This window comes from Galeopterus variegatus, unplaced genomic scaffold (genome assembly GCF_000696425.1).
Source record: "Galeopterus variegatus unplaced genomic scaffold, G_variegatus-3.0.2 Scaffold2501, whole genome shotgun sequence".
In the NCBI taxonomy this organism is placed as follows: domain Eukaryota; kingdom Metazoa; phylum Chordata; class Mammalia; order Dermoptera; family Cynocephalidae; genus Galeopterus; species Galeopterus variegatus.
Genome location: NW_007728612.1, coordinates 192,762 through 216,029, shown reverse-complemented (window position 1 = coordinate 216,029; position 23,268 = coordinate 192,762). Strand labels below are relative to the sequence as shown.

At 52.1% G+C, this 23,268-nt stretch overlaps 2 protein-coding genes across 8 annotated transcripts in view; one reads left to right on the top strand and one right to left on the bottom strand.

The window, feature by feature from the left end:
- The window catches only part of DPCD (deleted in primary ciliary dyskinesia homolog (mouse)), a 20,296-nt gene extending 14,672 nt beyond the window's left edge, over window positions 1-5,624 (bottom strand). Inside the window, exons 1-2 of one of the 2 annotated variants that reach the window (XM_008581999.1) lie at window positions 5,538-5,619; window positions 371-451 (exon numbers count right to left, since the gene is read on the bottom strand). In XM_008581999.1, the coding sequence (XP_008580221.1) occupies window positions 371-451; window positions 5,538-5,601 (145 nt within the window). In that variant the 5' untranslated portion in view covers window positions 5,602-5,619. Of the gene's footprint in view, window positions 1-370; window positions 452-5,537 lie in introns of both variants that reach the window. The other variant, XM_008581998.1, reaches the window with a different exon arrangement.
- A 105-nt stretch (window positions 5,625-5,729) lies between these two features.
- POLL (polymerase (DNA directed), lambda) lies at window positions 5,730-17,305 on the top strand. Of its 6 annotated transcripts, XM_008582002.1 has the most exons (10): window positions 5,730-5,754; window positions 6,596-6,736; window positions 7,691-7,985; window positions 8,174-8,336; window positions 8,729-9,046; window positions 9,829-10,002; window positions 10,598-10,726; window positions 12,964-13,132; window positions 13,803-14,071; window positions 16,296-17,305. In XM_008582002.1, exons 2-10 carry the CDS (start codon window positions 6,622-6,624, stop codon window positions 16,494-16,496), a joined length of 1,833 nt encoding a protein of 610 aa, XP_008580224.1. In that variant the 5' UTR covers window positions 5,730-5,754; window positions 6,596-6,621; the 3' UTR covers window positions 16,497-17,305. The 6 variants fall into 6 exon arrangements, 5 of the variants coding, with proteins under 5 accessions (XP_008580224.1, XP_008580223.1, XP_008580226.1 ...); XR_551167.1 differs by lacking the exon at window positions 5,730-5,754 and having other exon boundaries at window positions 6,542-6,736; window positions 13,930-14,071; window positions 16,296-16,354; XM_008582001.1 differs by lacking the exon at window positions 5,730-5,754 and having other exon boundaries at window positions 6,542-6,736.
- Window positions 17,306-23,268: the final 5,963 nt, after the last annotated feature.

Sequence of the window (23,268 nt, the reverse complement as noted above, 5' to 3'; positions counted from 1 at the left end):
AAAAAACGAGTGAAAAAATTGTGGTGAAAGCCTGCCCTTACCACTACTCAGCCTACAAGGCTCACTTCCAGTACCACCTTCTCTGTAAATTTTCTTCCAACTGTTTCTCTACATCCCCATTCCCATCTTAGAAGAATTACTCTCTCGTTTGCTTGGGGGTAGCTGTAGGGATAGGGTTTACTGGTCCAAAAGACTCACTTCTGCTGTCCAGATTATTCTCAGGAACAATCTTACCTCAAGGGCCTCAGTCTCCCCTAGCTTCTACATTGGTGCTGGACTCGTCTCTTAAGCCTAAGTCTATGAGTGCTCACCTGTGCTCAGGTCAGCCCCTAGTGTTCCTAAAGGCCCACGGGGAGCCTCTGTCACTTACCAAGTAGTTCACTTGTCTTCTCATCATATTCTTCAGCCATTTCCTTCCCGTCTGGGAACAAATAATGCACCTTCCTTCTCCCTATGCACAAAGCAGAGAGCGCCTTAACTCAAAACCTCCTCTTGCCTTGCCCCTTGCAGATCCAGGAGCCTTCCTGGGAAACAGCAACAACCTTGGGAGTGTTCAGAATTCCTTCTGAAGCTTCCCATATACTACTTGCCAGCCAGCATCCACCATTACTTTAAGACCTGTCCTGGGACTTACTTCCTTTCTGAAGCTTTCTCTGCTGTTTCCTGTACCAGCAATGATACTTCTTCCCATCTGTGGAATTCTTCCTTGCCCTTCAAAATACAGCTCAAATGTCACTTCCACAGGGAAGTCTTCCTTAACTATCACTTCCAGCCACCTTGGTAGAATTAATCACTTCCTTCCTCATTTGTGCCTAATTATTCATATCCATAATGGAGCATTTATCACATATTATGAAACTTTCAAAAGCACGTGTCTCCATGAATGACATATTTATCTTTCTCTCCCCAGTTCCTTTTTTTTTGAGATGACAGCTCCATGTATTTTTCCAACTGGAAGCTGTGACAGGAAGGTGCCAAGGATGACCAGTGAGAGATGCAGACAGGTCCAGAGTGCTCCCAGTTCCTAAAACCAAGCCTATGTGCTTAGGATATTGAACTGGGTTTCCTGACCAAGCACTTGCTCCAGCCATGCCATTACTCCGCCTTCTTCTGCACATCTCTAGGCCATTCCTATCACATAGCTACATGATGGTTAGTCCCCATGTATTTTCTGCATGGTACTATCTTAGGTTACGATTTTACACCCATTTGTGTGATTCTTTGATTACTTCCTGTCTCTTCTACTAGATAGGAGGGGTTTTACCCCCATGCCTATGGTTTCCCTATAGTTACTAAACATAGTACCTGGCATATATTAGGAGATCACATAAATACTGATTGAAAGAATGAATAAATATTGATGTGCTATGCACTGAAAGAACAGAAGAACCCAAGGAAGTCTCTCAGCCCAACTCCTCTACCTAGGTAGTATAATCGTAAGTATTTGCTTAAGAGTAGCTCTGTAACTTCCTCTTTCTTTTTATACATAGGTAAGTGGATATAGGTCAGCTCCTCAGTAAGACTTAATAGCAGGGCACTAAAGCCCAGTAAACAGGTACCCTACATATGTGTGATGAATAAGAGCCCCAAGGTGACTTTTTCCTGTCCAGTTCACTCCTCTGGGACACAGTTTCCTTGCATCATCCCTAATTTGTATTCCAGGAATACTCACCCCCAAATTTGCAGGGCCTCTCGGCAGGCCCCTAGGTTATACCACCCTTAATCATGTAGGTGGCTCACAGGAGCTGTAAGGAGTTTTCCTGTCAGGAGCAGGTACAAGGTTCTGCCTGTGAGTAGCTAAGAGTGTTTGGCCTGACTATCTTCTCCCCTTGGTTTCAGTCCAGGCAGGATGCAGTGTCTACTATCAGTTAGGCACTTTCTGTGTTTTATCAACTTTTATTCTCACAATAATCCTATGAGTGTCCATTACCTGTATTTCACAGATGAGGAAAATTGAGGCTTAAAGGTCATGCTACTTGTTCAAGATCATAAAGCTAGGAAATGACAGCTCTAGGTTTAAACTTACTTGAGGCCAAAATCCATGCTCTAATAACTATATTAAGATAATTTATGTGGCTTTAAATATTTGTAAGGTTCAACATTGTTCTAAGGGTTTACTGGTCATTTCTCTAATGACTTACCTTTTTATGCATTAGCCTATTTTATTTGAGTATTCCTCTTTGTCTTATTGATCTCATTGAGCTTTGCATATATTAACCATGTGTCACACATGTTGCCAACATTCTCAATTTCTTTTTTTTTTTTTTTTTTTTGTCTTTTGTCTTTTTTCCGTGTCCGGCAACGGATTGCAACCCTCAGTGTTGCCCCCGTACCGGACCGGGGACCGGCAACGGGATTGCAACCCTCGGTGTTGCCCCCGCGCCTTGCTCAGCCAGTGAGCGGGAACCAGTCTGTATGTGGGATCCGAACCCTCGGGCGGGAGCGCCGCCGCGCTTCCCAAGCGGCGCACTTATCCAGTGCGCCACCGGGCCGGCCCCAACATTCTCAATTTCAATTGCCTTTCAACTCTGTTTAAAGTGGGTTTTTCCTAAACAAGTATTTAACTTTTATATAGTTAACTATCCCCTACTCTCCCCCACACACACACCAGCAGGGTAAATCTGCAGGTTTGACAAAGCATATCCATATATTCAACACTGTATTATTTTTTTGGTTTGGGGAAAAAAAAACCCTAATGACATCATTTTGTGATGTTACTAACAAAATAACTTAACAAAATCCTGGCTAATAAAATATTTGTTTAGGGCCAGCCTGTGGCTCACTTGGGAGAGTGTGGTGCTGATAACACCAAGGCCATGAGTTCGGATCCCACAAAGGGATGGCCGGTTAGCTCACTGGGTGAGCGTGGTACTGACAACACCAAGTCAAGGGTTAAGATCCCCTTACCTGTCATCTTTAAAAAAAAAATTTTTTTTTGTTTAAACATGACATGACCAAAAGAAGTGAAAGCAGGGATTCTAACTAATATTTGTACACTCATGTTCCGAGCAGCATTATTCATAGTAGCCAAAAGGTAGAAGCAACCCAAGTGCCCATCAACAGATGAATGGATAAACAAAATGTGGTATATTCTGCAATAGGATATTACTCAGCCTTAAAAGGGAAATTTTGACACATGCCAAAACAGGGATGAACCTTGAAGATATTAAATGAAATAAACTCCTCACAAAAGGATAACTATTTTATGATTCCATTTATATGAGGTTCTTAAGGTAATCAAATTAATAGGGATAGAAAGTAGAACAGTGGTTGCCATGGACTGCAGGGGAGGGAATGGAGAGTTAGTGCTAAATGAGTATATGGTTTTAGTTGAGGAAAATGAAAAAGTTCTAGAGATGGATGGTGCTGATGGTAGCACAATAATGTGAACATACTTAATGCCACAGAACTGTACACTTAAAAATGGCTAAAATGGTACACTTTATGCTATGTACTTTTTACCACAATAAAAACAAACAAAAAAACTACTGTCCTGTGAGATAGTGTCCAAAATCTTCAGGATAGCATAAGAGATCACAATATGCCCCAATTTATGTCATCTCTCTTTATTTTCCATCATTTCTCCTCACTGCTCCTTGACAAAAGGGACTCTTTTTTTTTTTTTTTTTTTTTTTGTCTTTTTCTGTGTCCGGCAACGGATCGCAACCCTCAGTGTTGCCCCCGCACCGGACCGGGGACCGGCAACGGTATCGCAACCCTCGGCGCTGCTCCCGCGCCTTGCTCAGCCAGTGAGCGGGAACCAGTCTGTACGTGGGATCCGAACCCTCGGGTGGGAGGGCCGCCGCGCTTCCCAAGCGGGGCACTTATCCAGTGCGCCACCAGGCCGGCCCCAAAAGGGACTCTTTTATTCACACTTGTATCCCAGCACCTAATATAGTACCTGACGGTGTAGGTTGTTTGTTCTAACTGACTGGGTGACTGCTTTAGCATCACTAAATATTTTGTTATTCCTCTAATAATCAGTCACATACCTTCACACCTCCATGCCCTGATATGTGAGTCATTCTTCCTTGAATAGCCACCCCGCCATCTGCACTTAGCAAACACCTATTAGTTCTTTAGGATCCAGAAATATCACCAGTTCTGTTGGATCTTCCTCTCAAGGGAGCTCTCATAGCATTTTATACATGATTCCAACTTCTATTTAACACATACTGTTAAAGTCACGTCACTTAATGATAGGGATACATTCTGAGAAATGTGTCATTAGGCAATTTCATCATTGTGCGAACATCATCCAGTGTACTTACACAAACCTACATGGTATGTATACCTTACTACAAACCTAGACTACATGGTACAGCCATTATAATCTCATGGGACCATCGTGATAAATGTGGTCTGTCGTTGACTGAAACATCATTATGAGGTGCATGACTGTATTTTCTTCTCCTTTTTTGGTGGGGGGAGGCTGGTCCGTGAGGGCATCCGAACCCTTGACCCTGGTGTTATCAGCACTGCACTCTAACCAACTGGGCTAACCCGCCAGCCGGCATGACTGTATTCTTCTTACATATTTTTCCTGACTACTGTGTGAACTCCTGGGAAAATATGTCTTTTTCCATCTGATCTAGTATAGAGCTTGACACATAGTAAAAGCCTCTATAAATGTTGCGTGAATGAATGAGCAAATGAGCAGCTGATTTTAATTTCCACAAACTCCAGGCTTCCTTGATTGGCCCCTGCTCCTGAATGTAGGTTCCCACCTGTTACCTTGAAAGTCTCAGAAATTCAGATCTAATTTATCCTGGCTGCCAAGTGGGCTCAGAAACGGCCCCTGAAGCACAGGGGACCCTACATCAGCCAATCCTAGAGTGGGGAAAAACCAGGATTCCATACCCGTGTGCCCACTTCTTCCAGGCACAGCCGTTGGCCCTTGCTCTTTCTCCCCTAAAGACCCAGGGAACGTTTGGAGATTCACTTTACAAACATTACAGCTGCCAAGGACCTCAGAGATAACAGTGGTAGCCCACCCACTTCATTTTACAGATGAGGAAAGTGAGGCCCAAACAAGTAAAGGGGCGGACTGGAAAGCCCATGGTAGAGTCGGAGCTAGAGCTCACGTCTCCCGCTTCTCTATGACCAGGCTGCCTTCAGCAATAGAAGCCCCAGACTGAGGTTCACGGGATTCCAGGTCAAGACTCAGTTGTACCACTGACTGCCTGGGCGAGCTGGGGCTAGTCTAAAACTTTGGATTTCAGTTTCTTCTGTAAAACGGGATGGAAAACTATCAGCCTCTCAGGACAGCGGTGAGGAGCAAATGAGAGAATGAGATATTTATTAGCAACAGAACGAGAAGGTGTAGGGAAAACTAGTGGGTGTCCAGAGACGTATGTTCCAGTCACGTCATTTCTCTGGGCCTCAGTTTCCTCACCTGCAAATGCAGGACCTAGTCTGGCTGATGGCCGCAGCCGCCCACCTCTGCTCAGGTTATGAGGCCCTTCCCGGAGGCGACAGCACCGCGGACCGGACCCTGGGGGAAAGCACGAGAGAGCCCGCGGGGGGCCTCGAGTTACCGTCCTGCAGCAGCGCGGTTTTCTCGGCCGCCCGCAGACTCTCCAACCAGCCCGTCACCGCCATCTTCCCTCAGTTCAGCAGCGCGCCCGGCCGCCACCATGGCAACCGTTCCGCGGACGGTCACTTCCGGCTGACTCGGAAGCTATTCTGGGCATTTGCCCTTCCTCCCCCCACCCCCACCCTCACCCCGTTCGTCCGCTTTCATTGGCTCCCCCGGTAAGTAAGTTACTCCTGCCCACGCCCGGGTGGCCAGGTCGGCCAGTTGTTGACCCCACCCGGGGACCGCATCTGGAGGGTGGGGAGGGGCTCTTAGGGCCGGGACGGGCACTCCATCTCTCCTCCGGCCCCCAGCTGGGCGTCCGTGGCCCGCGACAGCTGCGCCCGCGGCGGGTGCACCACACCTGCCTTCTCCATCCCCAGCTGTGTGGCCCAAACTCCCCCAGCCCTGGAGGGTGCTCAACACCTGCTGCGGCCTTGCTCCATCTCCCCGCAGCCGCGGGGCTGAGCACCCCCACGCCGAGAGGCCCGGGACCGAAGCAGGTGCAGGGCTTTCCCAATGCCCCCGTCTCCCGTTCCCAGGTTTATCTCTGCGAGTCTGTATTGGAGGTAGAGAAAGATTATATGGGGTTTACGCCCAGGTTCCCCCCAATCTCCAGTCCTTTTGGAAAACTAAGACCTTCCTAAATATGTATCTCCATTTCCTAGCCTAGCATCCCCTTTTGGTCAAGCCCTTTGGAGGTGGGATGCAGCAGGGACAGACACTGCCCTGAATCTCTAGAGCAACCCCTTTAAGAAAAGATATCGTGTCCTTCCCCTCAAAAGGCCCCCCAGTAGTCCCAGTGCTGCCCTCATTTCCCCAATACTCTAACTTTGAAAGGCTGGTGAGTTAGAGCTAGGCTAAACCACTGAAGTTTAACTGAGTTTTGTGAGACCTCTGGGAACTGGCTGCTGCCGCCAAGGCCTAATCAATAGAGACCCTGCCTCCATAGGCAAAGGGGCTGGAGAGCTTCAGTTCTGGATTTCCACATGACAGCTGCTCTGACCAGTTCTCAAACAGGAAGGCCAGGATCGAGCCATACTTCAATGGACCCCAGAGGCATCTTGAAGGCATTTCCCAAGCGGAAGAAAATTCTTGCCAATCCATCATCAAAAGCACTTGCAAAGATTCCCAAAAGGGAAGCAGGAGAAGAAGCAGGAGGTGAGCCGACCCATTCTCAGAACCTTCATGTGCTTGAACCCTTGGCCTCCCTGTTGTTCAGCCCTACATTGTTCATGTCCAGAATCAGATATTGGAGCTCACTCTGCCTGTCCAGGGCCTGCAAGTCTGTTTGCGTGCCTTGTACTAGGCTTGGCCTCCTGTCTTTGACAGGTCACTTGCTGCATTTTCTTCTTCCCCACTCCAAGAACCCCCATCAATCAGAAAATACTTCCTGGTCCCTCAGGAAATGACCAGAATCCTTTGCTCTCCAGGAGGCTGTACCCAGTGGGTGGGATAAGGGAAGGGCAGGACAGAAATCCCCCTTGCATCCCCAGGCTTGTTTTGCAGCCAAATTGACATATAGGTGGCGGAGGCTTTTGGGGATGGGGATGGAGGGATGGGAGGAATAAGGTCTCCTAGACTGTGAGGGCAAGAAACATGTGATGGCAGGAAACATTTGTACTTTGTTTAAAGAATAAGTGATAAAGTGATTCAAAGCAGAGAGGGGGGCCATCCCGTGGCTCACTCGGGAGAGTGTGGTGCTGATAACACCAAGGCCATGGGTTCGGATCACATATAGGGATGGCCGGTTAGCTCCCTGGGTGAGCATGGTGCTGACAACACCAAGTCAAGGGTTAAGATCCGCTTACTGGTCATCCTTTTAAAAAACAAAAACAGAGAGGGAGGAGGCATTCATTTAACAGATATAGTTACTTACAATGTGTCAGACACTGTTCTAGGTTACACCAGGAAACAGGACATATAAAAATCCTTGCCCCTTATGTTCTAGTGGTGGCCATGAGGAAATTTGCTGTATGCATATGGTAGAATCCCTAAAAGGCAGCTGTGTGGATGGAAGAAAAATGATTGTTATGGGGGGAGGGTACTATAAGTGGTTCATTCAGATCATATCTGAAAGTTATAACAATAAACATCTGGCTGTCCCCTCCACAGAGTGGCTGAACTCTCTGCGAGCCCACATTGTGCCCACTGGCATTGGACGAGCGCGGGCAGAACTGTTTGAGAAGCAGATTGTCCAGCATGGTGGCCAGATATGCTCTGCCCAGGCCCCAGGTGTCACTCACATTGTGGTGGATGAAGGCATAGATTGTGAGCGGGCCCTCCGCCTCCTTAGACGGCCCCGGCTGCCCGTGGGTGCTCAGCTGGTGAAGTCAGCCTGGCTGAGCTTGTGCCTGCAGAAGAGAAGGCTAATGGATACAGCTGGATTCAGCATCTTCATCCCTGACAGGTGGACTGGTCCTAGTCTTTTCTCAAATATTTTCTGGCAGCATCTTGAGCTTTCTCCTTGTTGTTAAAAGTAACCATCATTTTCTTAACTGGACACATTAAGAAACTAAGGTTTCAAAGCAGAGAAGTATTGGGGTAGAGATGGGGTGAGGCCTTTGTTGTCTTAACCTCTTATCACCATCCCCACAGGTACTTGGACCCACCACAGCCTAGCGAAATGGACCAAGACTCTTCTACTCCTCCTGGCACCCACAAGGCCCTGCTTGGGACTGCCCTCTCTCCTCCCCCTTCTCCCACCAAACCTGTATCTCCTCCCCAAAGAGCAGAAGAGGCATCAAGTACCCAAGCCCAGGTCAGGAGCCTCCCCGCCCCTATAGCTCCCTTTCCCCTGGGAACCAGATTATTGAAATAGAGAGGACGGGCTGGTTGTTCAGAAAGTCCCAGGCCCCTGAGAAAGGAGGGCTGTCTTTATTGTGAAATCATTTAGCTCTTCCTAACACCCATCACCCTGTATTCACCTAGACCTTATCTACCACATTACCAGTGGGGATCTCAGAGCTGAGCACTAGGAGTAGCCAAATGGAACATGGCCCCATATTTAAGGAGACCCAAATCTGATACAGAAGACCCAGCCTCACTCTTGGGTCTGATTAGGAGACTCCCACCCCTACAGACAACCCCCACCTTCAAGAAGCCCTCCTTATGGAGAGCAAGAATTTATTGTTTCTTCTTCCCTATCACAAGCCCACCTCTGATGATGAAACCAGTGATGGGGAAGAGACCCGGGTTAGTGCAGCTGATCTGGAAGCCCTGATCAGTGGCCACTACCCCACCTGCCTTGAGGGAGACTATGAGCCTAGCCCAGCTCCTGAAGGCCTGGATAAGTGGGTCTGTGCACAGGCTTCGAGCCAGAAGGTGACCAACCACAACTCCCACATCACAGAGAAGCTGGAAGTGCTAGCCAAAGCCTACGGTGTTCAGGGAGACAAGTGGAGGGCCCTGGGCTATGCTAAGGCCATCAATGCCCTCAAGAGCTTCCACAAGCCTGTTACCTCCTACAAGGTACCTTGGGGCTAGTGTGGTTGGGACGGCAGGGGTTAGTGGAGGCACTAGTCACCCATGGGGGTCAGGTATAGTAGTTAAGAATTTAAGATGTCTGGGATTTGCATAAAAGAAAAGAAATTGGAGATTGATGAAAGCAGATGACAAAATCTTGATAATTGTTGAAGCTGGGTGGTGGGTAGGTACTTGGGAGTTCGTGATACTGTTCTCTCTACTTTTGAAGTTTTTACATGATAAAAACTTTTCTTTAAAGGAAGTTTAGACTCTGGAGCCCAACAGACCAGGGTTTGAATTCTGGTTCCCACCATTCACTTAAGTGTGTGACTCTAGGCAAGTTGCTTAAACTCTCTGAGCATCAGTTTTCTCATCAGTAAAAAAGGACTAATAATAGTAAGCCATTCACAGCGTTCTTATGAAAATGAAATGCGATGGTCCCTGTAGCACAGGCCCTGATACACACAAGCCCTCAGTAGATGTGAGATCTCACTGTTGCGATGATGATGATGGTGAGGGTGATGGTGACAGTGACTAGTGTCCTCATTGTTCCCTACTTCTTATTGCTGGTCTCCATCCTTCTAGGAACCAGAAGATAGATTACCCAGCCCCCATTTCATCCAAACTTGTCATCTTCATCTGTGCCTGAGCTTCACGCAGCCGTGTAGTTACCATCCTGCCAGGCTGATTTTTACTCAGACATCTGCTGAAGAAGTCAGCTTCCCTACTGCTGGTTCTACCCTGCCCTTCTTCTCACTATTATTTCTTGCCTATGCCTTCTCCTCTAGGAGGCCTGCAGCATCCCAGGGATTGGGAAGCGGATGGCCGAGAAGATCATAGAGATTCTGGAGAGCGGGCATCTGCGGAAGCTGGATCATATCAGCGAGAGCGTGCCTGTTTTGGAGCTCTTCTCCAACATTTGGGGTGCTGGGACCAAGACTGCCAAGATGTGGTACCATCAGGTCACACCCTGGCCCAGATCCCACTTCAGTTTTGCTGTGTCTCAGAGCTCCTGCCCTGCAGTTCTCTTACCCTGTGCTCTGATGAGAATGGACCCTGACTATAGGGAAACCACTTTTCAAGGGGACCAGGGCACACATATACCTCTCTCCCAGCTCCCAGAACAGCCCTGTTGCTTGGTATCCTTGAGATGGAGGCAGGGACAAGAACTATGATTTTCTGTCCCCCAGATCAGCAAGGGTCTTCCTGAGGAGACCAGGCCTTGGGGCTGCATGTCCAGAGCAGTAGTTCCCAGACTTGCCTGTGCCCAGAATCAGCTAGGGATCTTGGTAACAATGAAGGTGCCCAGACCTATCCCCAGACTCCTGGGATCATAAACCACTATTTTAGGATTGTACAAGGGCTGGATTGTGGCATGTCTTCCATGCCCCCTCCTTTCCCTCATCCCACTGAGTACAGACCAAACCACCCCTGGGGTTGGTCCTGCCTCGGGTCTCCCCTAGAGTCTGGGGTAATGACGCTTATGTGTGTGCTCATTCATACCTCTTCACTGGTCCTGGATCCTCATAGCCTCCCCATCTGGCTGCTTTTTTCCAGGGCTTCCGAAGTCTGGAAGACATCCACAGTCAGGCCTCCCTGACTACCCAGCAGGCCATTGGCCTGAAGTATTATGATGACTTTCTGGAACGCATGCCTAGGGAAGAGGCTACAGAGATCGAGCAGACAGTAAGCAGTTGTCCCAGGGCAGTGAAGAGAGCTAGGCCCTGCTCTGAGGGTCTGGCTCAAAGCCAGGAACCCGTGATCCCTTACCTGGGGAGCCCAGCAGGCAGAGGAAGCTGTGGGTCACCAGAGGTTTGGGAAAGAACAAGCTGAGACCGAAGCCATAGGCCCAGGGAAGGGCCCAGGTTGGGAGGCTTTAGGAGGAAAAGCTGCAACACCAGCTTTCTGGATTAGAGTTCTCAGTGGTCAGGTAGAGTTCAGATCGGATTAGGTGTTAGAATAGCATTAGGACTGGCTTAATGTTAGGGCTAGATTAGAGGCGGAGTATGGTCTGAATTACTTAAGGATATTGCAGTTTGAATTGGGCTAGATTAGTTAGGGTGGGTCAGGGCAGGGATTCTTAATGTGTTTTTGATTCACAACCTTCTTTAAGAACCTGATAAAAACTATGGTCTCTTTCCCCGCAAAATGCATAAACGTGCAGTTTTATATCTCTCTCGACTTGTGTGGACCTTCTGAAGCCCACTCAAAGCTGGTTCAGGGTTTAGGTTAGAGATGGTATGAGAGCACAGTGCCAGTAAGATCAGGACTGGCGTTGGAAGAAAGGTTGATCAGGATTGAGTTAAGGTTAGGCCTCAGGAGCAGGTTTTTCTTAGTGTTGGTTGCCTTTTTTTTTTTTCATTTTAAAGCAGCTGGTGGGTACGGGGATCTGAACCCTTGACTTGGTGTTATAACACTGTGCTCTAACCAGCTGGCCCAGTTTTGGTTGCTTTTGATTTAAGATTTGTAGTTGCCTAAGAAATAAGTTCTGGCCCAGATTAGGGTTTGGTTTACAGTTGGGTTAGAGATTAGGCCTCTAACCCCGTCACTGGTTTCATCATCAGAACTGGGCTTATAGTATGGTAGGGGAAGATAAAGTAGATTCTCGCTCTCCATAAGGAGGGCTCCTTAAAGGTAGGGGTTGTCTTTGTGGGAGGGGGTCATCTAGTCAGACCCAAGAATGAGTTTGGATCTTCTGCAAAAGACTTGGGTCTCCTTAAGTACATTTAGGGCCGGGTGTGGCATTAGGATTAGCTGCTGCAGGTCATGAGCAGGGCTTGCTTACTTTGCTCAAGGATTCTGATAAGGTGGGACTCCATGGTGACTCTGGCCCAGCCTAGTTGAAATCAGCCTCCAGCTCAACTGCAGGCCCTGGGTATGAGGCCGGCACAGGATGGATGGACAGGCCACTTTGTCCACCCATCACCAGGCCTTGATGCTAGTGATGACACCGTCACTCAGCCACGGTATCCAGTCACAGAGAATGCCCTAGCCCACTGGAACAGAAGAGGCTTCCCACCTGGCCTCCTGTGGCCCCCATTTAAGGGCTCCAGCCTTACAAGTTTTGATGGGATTACTCATCTGGACCTTCTCCTCCCATTCTCTTGGGAGGCTCAAGAAGGGAATGAGGGGATTAACAGAGCTGCCTGTCAGGAGAATTGAGGTGTCCTGGCTGAGGGTATCCAGGGCCTAGAAATCTCAGTGTCCTGGGGAGGAGGCGGGAGGCCACGTACATATCAAAGGCCTCAGTGTCTCTGGGGTGGAGGCTAATAGGTTTATTTCCCCTCAGTGAGGGATGATCCTTCAGCTGACAGTCCCCTCTGTCTTAGCTCCCTCCCCACCAAGAAAGACGGGGTATTGGCTCAGAATTGCCCCCCTCTTTGCATCCTTTCCTTTCCCACAAGTGCAGTTATATTTCTGTTTTTTTCTCCCAGGCCTGGGCCCAGGGCACGCTGCCAGCCACCTGCTCAGGCCTGAAGCCCCAACTCACACACTGCCTTTAGCTCCAAATCCATAGTTACGTGGGGCTGTGGAGACCTGCCTGAGGGCTTCCAGACACATGGAAACTCCTAAGTGGAGTTTCACAGGCGTGGATTGGGGCAGGAGCAAAGAGAAAATGTGTCTCTCTGCTCTTAAAGAGCTCTAGAGGGCAAGTTCTATTCAGAAGCTGAGTGAGCATCTCCTGTCTCTCCTCAGGTTTGCCACCTGCCATGTGGTCTGTTTCCTCTCTTCTGTTCTAGTGAAGCTGGAGAACAGCAGCTCCTCGGGGTAGATTCCCTCAGGCTGGCAGCAGGCGCCTGGGGCCTGCCTTGAGGCATAAGCTGGGAGTGTGGGCCCCTGGGTCAGGGAAGGCCCTCACACTGCATGGGAGAGGAGCTCCCCACAGAGCTAGAGGCCCACAGCCCCTTGCTGCTCTTTCCCAGGTCCGGGAAGCAGCCCAGGCCTTCAACCCTGGGCTGCTGTGTGTGGCATGTGGTTCGTACCGGCGGGGGAAGGCAACCTGCGGTGATGTGGACGTGCTCATCACTCACCCGGATGGCCGCTCCCACCAGCACATCTTCAGTCGCCTCCTCGACAGCCTCCGTCAGCGAGGTATAAACTCTATCTCTGGGTGAGCAGATTGACAGGGCAGGACAGGGCTGGGGGCCTCAAGGAGGGAGAGCCTTAAAGTTGCCCTCTCTAGGCAGGAAGCACTGGAAAGGTGCTATGTAAGAATGCCACCTCTCTTGTGGCCAGAGTCCTCTCAAGGGAGAGATGAACCACCTCCCTGACACCTGCACGGAGGCGCTTAATACCTGCATGTCGAGTGTTTCATCTGATCTTTCTGTGACACTCGGGAAATGGGGAAGAATTGCTCTCCATGTTTTAGTGATAAGGAGATGGGCCCATGGCCCGGTGGCGCACTGCTACAGTGCGCCGCTTGGGAGCGCGGCGGCGCTCCCGCCGAGGGTTCGGATCCCACATACAGACCGGTTCCCGCTCACTGGCTGAGTGGGGTGCGGGAGCAACACTGAGGGTTGCGATCCCGTTGCCTGTCCCAGTCCGGTATGGGCACAACACTGAGGGTTGCGATCCGTTGCCGGACACGAAAAAAGACAAAAAGGAAAAAAAAAAAAGGAGATGGGCCCAGAGAGGGGTCACACAGCAACTGAAAGGGCAAGATGGGAGCAGAGAACCCAGGAGATTAGGAGAGACCTGGGAGGGTGGGTCGGTGCTGGGTCTGGCTCTCTGCCTTCCTATCGGTCCTTCTGTGTTGGGCCAGGCTTCCTCACAGATGACTTGGTGAGCCAGGAAGAGAATGGCCAGCAACAGAAGTACCTGGGTGTGTGTCGGCTCCTGGGTCCAGGGTGGCGCCACCGGCGATTGGACATCATCGTTGTGCCCTACAGCGAGTTTGCCTGTGCCCTGCTCTACTTCACCGGCTCTGCCCACTTCAACCGATCCATGCGGGCTCTGGCCAAGACCAAGGGAATGAGCTTGTCGGAGCGTGCCCTCACCACGGCTGTGGTCCGGAACAGCCAAGGCGTCAAGGTGGGGCCTGGCCGAGTGCTGCCCACTCCCACTGAGAAGGACGTCTTCAGGCTCTTAGGCCTACCCTACCGAGAACCAGCCGAGCGGGACTGGTGACCCATGCTGCAGGGAGGGGTGCCGAGCTGGTCTGGCCGCCCACCTAGCCATCTGGCACTCCCCTGCGCCTCAGCTGACCCAGCCTCACTGCCTCAACCACCAGCTGTCTTCAGTGAGCCCGAGCTGGAGGCTATGGGCCTGAGCGAAAGAGCCAGCCTGGCTCCCAGGGTCTGCCCAGTCCTCTCCCAGACAAGACCAGGCTACTATCCCTCCTATCTCACCACTGCCCCTGGCAGAGTTTTGCACATAGCCTCTTACCCATTTTAGGCAGGAACAGGTGGCTGATTTGAAGTCAGCTTCCTGTACCAAAGGCCCAGGCATCCCCCTTCCCACCCTGAGAAAAGTCTAGTTGCTGGGGTAGGAGATTAGCTGCAGGGAGAGAAGAAAAGCAGCTGCGGTCTCAGCATCATCCAAGACCCTTTGGAGCAGGAGGAAGAGCCAGTCCACATGTGTTCCTCCACCCACCCCACTTCCTGTGCAGCTGGGAAGAGGGCATCCCAGGCTCAGCAGGGAGAGCATTTGAAGGCCCAGGGGCCCATTAAAGCGTATTTGCCCTTCAGCATGCCTGGTGTGATGAGGTCTGCAGCCCTGTGTGCCTTCTTCCATCCAGGGAGGGGTGGGATGGGAAGGGAATTCGGGGGCAAGGCAGAAAGGCTGCATTAACTGCCCTCCAGGCAGGCCTGGCCCATGAGCTCCTGAACTCCAAATGGGGGCAGGGGTGGATGTTAAAAGAGAATCATGGAGTCAGCATGAGGAGCACCTCTCTATCCACCCATCAGCGTCTCCTGTGGGTTCTGTCATAGACCAGGCTATTGGGGGACACAAACAAAGATGATGAGCCTCATAGGAAAGAGGAGCAACTAAATGGTGATCTGAGCACTGCTGACAGGTAGGGGCAGTCAGGGAAGGCTGCCTGGAGGAAGAGAGGGAAATAGCCTATTTGAGAGGGGTCTGCAGGCTCTGTCTGGGGACGAGTAAGGACCAGCTTTAGGGAGGATGCTGGGTGCTGGCACTCAGGAGAAGGCTGGGTTGGTAGGGGGTTGCCAGTCGAGCCTCAGGGCTTAGTTTGATAGAGCAGAAAGGAGCGAGTCCTGCTAGTGGGCTTAGGATGGTTTCCTGAGGCTGGGCCTTGCAGGGCAGAGGATCAGTCGGGGAGGGGGAGTATGCTAGAAAATTTGGGCATCCCAAGGATGAGGAGTAACAGATACAGGGGTAGGAGAAGGAGGCTGGATTGGAGGAGCAGCAAGGAGCCTGGAGAGGCCCCATACATGGGAGGTGTTGAGGCAGGGCATGAGGGGATTTTAGGCCCAAGACATGGGCTGCAACTTCAAGTGTGTTGGGTCTGATGTGTGTGTGTGTGTGTGTGTGTGTGTGTGTCGAGTCCTGGGTCTCTGGCAGTAACTTGCAGAGTGTCCCAGAGCTGGCCTTTGTCTCCCTGGTCTCAATTATGGGATCCCAGTATCTGAGAGTGGGCCCTCCACCTCAAACTCAGACCCCTGAAGTCCAAGCTGTGGGGCCTTGCCTGCATGAGTCATGCTGGGGAAGAAACCAGAAGCCCTGGGGCCTGGAGAGCCCTTTCACAGTTCAGTGTCAACCCGAGAGACGTTGGCCACATCAGAGGCCCAGAAGCCTTTGTGAGGGGCAAGCCTCTCCCACCCAGAGCTGCTACTCTCAGGGAGGCGTTGCTGCCAAGAGCTGCGGTGGGCCTGAGGTAGACAGGAGAGGGGCTGGGGAAATCCCTGGGTCCCCCAGGTGTTAGGGCTGCTTTTGGCCCCTCCTTATGAGCTCTGCTAGTCCTACTCCGGACTGGCCCCTCAGTGCCTGCCACTGTCCCCAGCGAGGATCAGAGTTGGCAGAAGCCCACAGACTGGGGTGTCTGGGTCCAAATATGGGAGTTGCTTCTCTCCTTTTGCTTCCCACTTTGGTGCCCCAGCCTGCTCCAGGCCCAAGGAACAGGCCTCCAGGGCGAGGAGCAGAGGGAACCAGTGGGCAGTGGGTCATGGGGTAATTGGCCCCTTCCTCACACAGACCCTTCCCAGAACCACAGGGAGAGATAGTGCTGACCTCTTCTTTGTCTGAAATCAGGGGTCTGATTCCCCTCCCCATCTGCCTTAACCCCTTCCTCCAGGAGACTCAGAATTCGGGGACCAACTTCAAGCCTTATAGAATCCTGGTCCCCAAGCCTGGTGAGGGCAACAGGAAATCATGGGCTGAAGAGGGAGAGTGCCCACACCCTCCAAAGGCCCATCCTGGGGGTGATATCTTCTTGGCTGCTCGGTCAAGACACAGGAGCCCAGAAGAAAAGCCACTGAGACAAAGGAGCCATTGAAGGGATTTTTGTGTCTTGAGAAAGGCTGCCCAGTTTGGGGGAAGAGGTGGTTCGCTGAGACCAAACTAAGCAAGGAATGTGAGTGTTGGGGGTTTCCCTAGTCACTGCAGAGCCTGGACCTGGTTCAGGCTTTCAGACCAGTCCCCCATCCTGCCAGTAAGGGACTGAGGTCCTGTCCAGCAACAGCACTCCACACACCCACCATCCAATCACCACCTGGTCCAGAGAAGAAGGAGGACCCCATAAGCCTACCTTCTGCCCCAGCCTAGTCCCTCTTCACTCTATCCCTGAGCCAGGGTTGTCCTGGGCCAGACCAGGAGTAGGCAGAATAATGGTCCCCCAAAGATGTCCACATCCTAATCCCTGGAACCTATGCATATGTTATTTTACTTGGCTAAAGGAACTTGGCAGATGTGATTAAAGTTAAGCATTTTGAAATGAGGTGTTATCTTGGATAATACAGTTGGCCCAATGTAAAAACGAATCCTTGAAGGCAGAGAACCTTTCCCAGCTGCAATCAGAGAAACGTGACTACAGAAGAAGTGTCAAAGAGATGTGATGTTTCTGGCTTCAAAGATGGAGGAAGGGGCCACTAGCCAAGGAATGCAGGCAGGCTCTAGAAGCTGGAAAAGGCAGGAAACAGATTCTACTCTAGAGCCTTCAGAAAAGAATGCAGCCCTGCTGATACCTGGATATTTTGTTCCTGTGAGACCTGTGTCGGCTTTTAAGCCCAGAACTGTGAGATAACTTCAAGTTGTTTTAAGCCACTAAGTTTATCATTTTTACTGCAATAATAGAAATTCAATAGACAGTGTGAGTCTTGGTCTCTCCCTGTACAAAGTAGGCAGAGGGCCTGTGGGTGTGAGCAGACCCTGCTGCGAGGTGGGGGAAGTCCTCTGAAGTGTGGTGGGAGTGTGTGGGAGGGGGGCGAGCCTCACATGCCGGGAGTAGGGGAGAGTCTGGTGATGGGCAAAGCCATAAGCCCCAGCCCTGTCATATCAGCACCACATGCTCTGTCTGAGCCTCCCTTAATTTCAGTTTTTCTCAGATACTTTGTGCCAAGATACAAGTCCTCTCTGGGCTGCTCTGCCCCAAACCTGCCGAGCTGGGTGCCTCATCTTTTCCCAGGGCCTGGATGATGACACTGGTCTTGGCCATAAAATTGCACCGAAAGGGGAGCAGATAAGCCCAACTTGCCTCCTGGCTTCTGGGTGCTCGTGGGGAGCAGGTGGGGGCACAGGGCCAGGGACCACCCAGCCAGCACCTAGAGTGGGCATGGCAAAGTGGTCAAGCCCAGTGATCCTGTCCTGCATTTCCAAGGGCTGGCAATGGAAAACCCAGACCCTTTGTCCTGTGTCTTTAAGAGAATTAGGGAACTCCTGCCCCTTTAAAAGGAATGAGATTCCTCTTGCCAGGACCAAGGACTACAACTTGCAGAAGACTTTGACCTCACTCCCCCTCTTCACTCCTTCAACAGGATCCCCCAAAGGAGCCCTTTCTGAGCCCTCCCAAATCATCTCAGAGATCAACTTCACATGGAAGATATAGCCATTGGGGAAACCTGCTGTTACCCAGACTCTGCAGACACATCGGGAGCTGCCCCAGGCCTAGGATGGGCTCAGCCCCAAGGCCTGTGGCCCTGTGTCCACTCTGCCCTTCAGTCTGAGCACCAGCCAGCTAGTTTTCCAGAACTCTTAAGCTACTGGGCAGCCCTGCTTCTGAACTCTGGAACTGGGGACCCCTCAGGGCTGCTGCTCCAAACTGACTTGACTCTGGGCCAGGTCTCATCCCCATCGTCCTCTCAAAGGGCTCAACAAGCCCTGGTCCCCTTATTGGAGGTCAGCACAGAAGCCAAGCCCCAGCAAAAAATCTAAAGGTAACATCCCTGAAGAAGGCCCCTAGGCCCAGAGATGAGGAGAGGCCCAAGGGTTGAGGGACTGTGGGAGCTTTGACGATGCCACTGGAGGACAGTACAGACATCAGGCAAGGGAGGCCACTGCTTGCTGCTTTAGTGGCTGTGGAACCTCCTTCTGGACAGCGACAGTGGCACCTTTGCCCTGCTGGACTTGGGCCTGGCACTGACCAAACAGTCCCACAGCCCCAGACACAGTGTGCCTCGCTTCCCTTACTGAGATGCCCTCAGCCATGTGGCTCTAGTCCCCTCAGCTCATCTGTCACTGTACATATGCAGGTGCCCTGGGTATATGTGTCTGTGTTTGACTGCGTGGTCGTTGTGTGCCTAATGGACATTCCTGGGCCCAGTGTTTTTGTGCTGCGTGTTCATAATTTTGTAACTGACTACGTGTGTGCACAGCCCTGGGCATGTGTCCTTGTGTGCCTGTCTGTCTAGGCCTCTCTGTGCAGGCCCCTGTGTGGTCAAGGCCCAGGCAGGGCCCATGGGCTGGAGGAGGGGAGGGGTCCCCAGAAGTCCCCGGTAGCGCGCTTTGACCTCACTCCCCCTCTTCACTCCTTCAACAGGATCCCCCAAAGGAGCCCTTTCTGAGGTCAAGGCCCAGGCAGGGCCCATGGGCTGGAGGAGGGGAGGGGTCCCCAGAAGTCCCCGGTAGCGCTAGGCAGGGACCATGGAAGGTGGTAAAGCCCCGGCTGAGCCCTGGACTCTGGGTCCTCTTGTCCATGGAGGAGGCCGCAGGGCGGGCCGTCCGCGTCAGCCTTGAGCGGCCATCAATAGCGTGCGGTTAATTAATTTGATGGGAACAGCAGGGACCGCCGTTTGCATTTAGTGAAGTTCCAGGAACTTCCAACCTCATCTTCATAATTGGCCTCATAAATTGCAAGAAAGAGAGAGATCAGCAAAGCGGGAGGGAGGAGAGGCTGCCCGTCTGTCCTTATTTAATTTTATTGCTGAAATTCATCTTTTTAGCCTCCTCCGGAATCGGCTCTCCCTGCCGGATTTGCCTAATCATGATAAATTAATATTCATTTCCCCGCCTCTTACTCAGCTCCCACGCTTGGATGGATGGGGAGGGTCTCCTTCCAGCCCCTCTGCTGGGCCTTGGTGGGAGCCTGGTTGGTGGGGACCCTTGAAGGGAAGTGTGTTTGCAGAACTGAAAGGGGCACCTGGGGAGGGCTGCAGGGGAGCCTGGGAGAGAAATGGGGCTCTGTTACCCATGGGGGTACAGGAAGTAGAGGCAGGTGAGTGATTGGGGCCCTCAGAGTTTCCAGGATGCTGAGATCCACTACCCCTGCCCAGCTAGGGCTGGAGGGTAGGCAGGTGGGAAGGGCCTGAGAAGGTCCTTTTGGAGATTCAGAGGCTGAGATTGGGGGCAGACAGGATGATTTGGGAGGAAGGACTGGAGGCCAACTCAAATTGAGAGGTGGGGGAGGGTTGGTTGCCCACCTGACCTGGTCTTTGTCCCCACCCCACCCCCAGCTAGCCCCAAGCCACCTTGCCCTGTGCTGGCTCCAAGATGGACCCATCCTAGTCTGTGTGCCCATGGTCTCTGGCTGACAGAGCAGCCTCTCCACTTGGCTGGTAGCAGAAAGAACAGCCTGAGAGATTTGAAGCATGAGAAGGACCAGAGAGGCTCCTCAAGCAGCCCCACTGACAGCCAGCAAGGCAACAGGGAACTCAGTCCTGCAACCACAAGGAAGTGAATTCTGCCAAGAAGAAGAACGAACACAGAAGCAGATTCTTCCACAGAGTCGCAGGTAAGAGCCCTGGCTGGCCGACTCCTTGATTTCAGCCTTGTGGGACCCTAAGCAGAGAACTCTGCTGAACCTGCGTGGACTTCTGACCTAAGGAACTGTGAGATATTCAATGAGTGTTATTAGGGGCTAAATTTGTATTGTTTGTTATGCAGCAGTAGCAAACAGAAACACGGGGCCTAGGGGAAGGGTGCCTTAGGAAGCACCTATGATGGGGCAGAGGATGAAGTTGGGAGAGGTCTGGGGGCTCTATCCTAATGCTACTTCCCTTTCCCCCATATTCCCACATGGCAATAGTTGACTGAAGCTGCTCTCCAATTGCCCAAGTCCTCACCACTCCCTGTTGTTTCACCTGGGACCAAACATTTGCAAGCATTTCAGTTGTGACTCCTGCCTAGGTATAGTCTGGACTCCTGGTTTATTAGGAGCGGTGAGCTTACCTCTCACAGGAATGGGTCCTTGACAGGAGGAGCTTCTATGGAATTGGCTCAGGCAGAGCCTTCTAGGCACTATGGGTAGGTTGATAATTTGGTGCCTTCTCAAGTCAGTGTTTTCAAAAATATTTATTCCTGGGGCCTGGGTGAGTGCTGGTAAGTGATGTTTTTGATTCCCACTGGAGGGCACCAGCTTCTGTGGAGGTTGGAGAAGACCAACTGACATTCTGCAAGTTATGGAAGGAGTTTCTAGTAAGAAGACCTGATTTCACCACACCATATTTCTGGTTTATTTCAGCAAGGTTTCAGCAGCCTTTACTGACTCCTGAGCTGGGCCAGTCCTGCCTTAACTCAGCTCTGCACATGGTTTATATCATGTAATATTCCCAACAGCCCTCTGGGAAGTTGTATTAGCCCCATTTTGCAGATGAGGAATGTGAGGCCCAGAGAGGTTTATTCACTTGTCCTAAGTCACACAGCATGTGAGGAACAGAGCTGGGTTTCTTTTCTTTTTTTTTTTAAAGATGACCAGTAACGGGATCTTAACCCCTTGACTTGGAGTCATCAGCACCACATTCTCCCAAGTGAGCCACGGGCCGGCCCTCAGAGCTGGTTTTCAACTTAGATCTCTATGACCCAGGAAGCCCAAATGGCTTCCTTGGCTCCTCTCTGGAAGTGGCTCTGGCCCAGATCTAATGGGGCCTTCTGTCTTAAACTCTCTCCCTCTTTCCCTCGTGTGTCCAAAGCAAGGAGTCCTGAGTTTTTCTATCTGTAGAAGGTTCCCAGTGCCAATGTTGAAGGACAGTCTTCGACCCTGAAACCTGGGGCTTTGAATCAGCAGTTGCCTACTTGCCCTGAAATGGGATCCCCTGACCTCCCCACTTCCATTAGGAAATTAGTGATGGCGGGGAAGGGGGACAGAGGGGCACCAATTCCTGAGAACTCTTAAGCTTCAGCCCTGATGGAGGCGGGGGTCCTGGCTCTATAGCTCACTTTTTTTTTTTTTTTTTTTTAAAGATGACCGGTAAGGGGATCTTAACTCTTGACTTGGTGTTGTCAGCACCATGCTCACCCAGTGAGCAAACCGGCCATCCCTATATGGGATCCGAACCCGGGGCCTTGGTGTTATCAGCACTGCACTCTCCCGAGTGAGCCACAGGCTGGCCCAACTATAGCTCACATTTATCTCTATACGTACTTGGCCCGTCCTCCACAGCCCCGACGTGTCCGCACAAGCCTGACCCTTTCCCTTATCCCATCACATGTCTGACTGGACATGCCTGGCCCTCCCTCAGAGCACCGCCCCCCCATGCCTGACTTGTCTCTCCATGGACTCCACCACAGGGCTTAATAGGGGTCTAGCTTGGCCTGAGGCATCCCCTCCCCCAGCTCCAGGCTTCCCTTGAGGAAGCTTCTCTCATTATCATGACCTTCGACTCAGCAATGTATGGGAGCATTTTAGGGCTAGTTCAATCAGGGCCTCTGGTAAGGTACTTGCCAACCACATTGGAAAGGAATCACCCCCTGGCCTGTTCCCCTTCTTCCCAAGCTGCCCAGTGGGGAGGGGGTTCTCCCCTCAGGGTATGGCCCTAGGGGAGAGAACCCAGCGGCTGTGCGCTTCCTCTCCCTGCCAGGGAACAGTCCTGGAGCACTGGGCAGCTCTCCTCCCCACCTCATGGGCCAAGGATTGCAGCCCGCACCTCAGAGCCTGAGGAGCAAGGTCTGCCCGCCTTGAGGCTCTCCCTGACCTCCCCCGACCCTAGTTTCCCAAGGAAGCTGCAGGACCACCAAGTGAAGGGGAAAGAATCCAGGGAGATGGCCCTGCTGCCCTGTGAAGAAGAAATTTGGATCGCGGATGCCCCTCCAGACTCTGATCCATAGGCAAGAGATAGACTCTCTCCACCCCACGTGTCAAGTTCTCTTTCTGGTCCTAACTTCCTCCACCCTCTGGAACCAGACAAATGGGCCTCCTGGGATCTGGAATGGCAGCTGCTACTCCAAAGCAGGGAAGTGGAGGGCCTCGCAGCTGGACTGGGCGGCGGCCACCAGGTGTGGCAGGCTGGGGGCGGGGCGGGGACTGAGACGGCGGGCGCGCTTCCCCGGAGAAGCCAGCAGAGGGCGCCCGAGGACCGGCAAAGAGGCCCGGCCGCGCGGGGGGACCGGGCGCGGATTGTCGCTGAGGGTGCGAGGGTGTGGGGAGAGGAGCCGTGAGCCCCGCGTTTCTCCGAGCTGGGGGCGGGGCGTGGGGGTGGCAGGGTGCGGACGGCGCTGCTGCAGAGCGGCCCCGCCCCTCTGGAGGAGGTGGCCCGACGGGGACGTGAGCCCGGCGAGCCCTTCGAAGTGGCGACCCTCCCCACCACCTGGCAGGGGAGCAGAGACTGCGGGTCCGGGACTAGTGATCTTGGTGCTGAATCGGGTGGGACCCCCTCCCCCAGACTCACCTCTGGTCAGGACTCTGCCTCAGTTTCCCCCGGGTGAGTTCTGTCCTTAGGCCCGGAAGCTCTGAAGTGGGAGTCCAGGTGGGGTGAGACGACCGAGTGAGTGGGAACAGCCCCTCTCCAGCCGCACCCCAGCCCTTCCCCAACCTTGCACGCTGGAGCCGGGGCGCGGGGACAGGAGAAAAGAGGCAGCGATGGAGGGAGAAGCAGCGCGGGAAGAGCAAACGGGAGAGT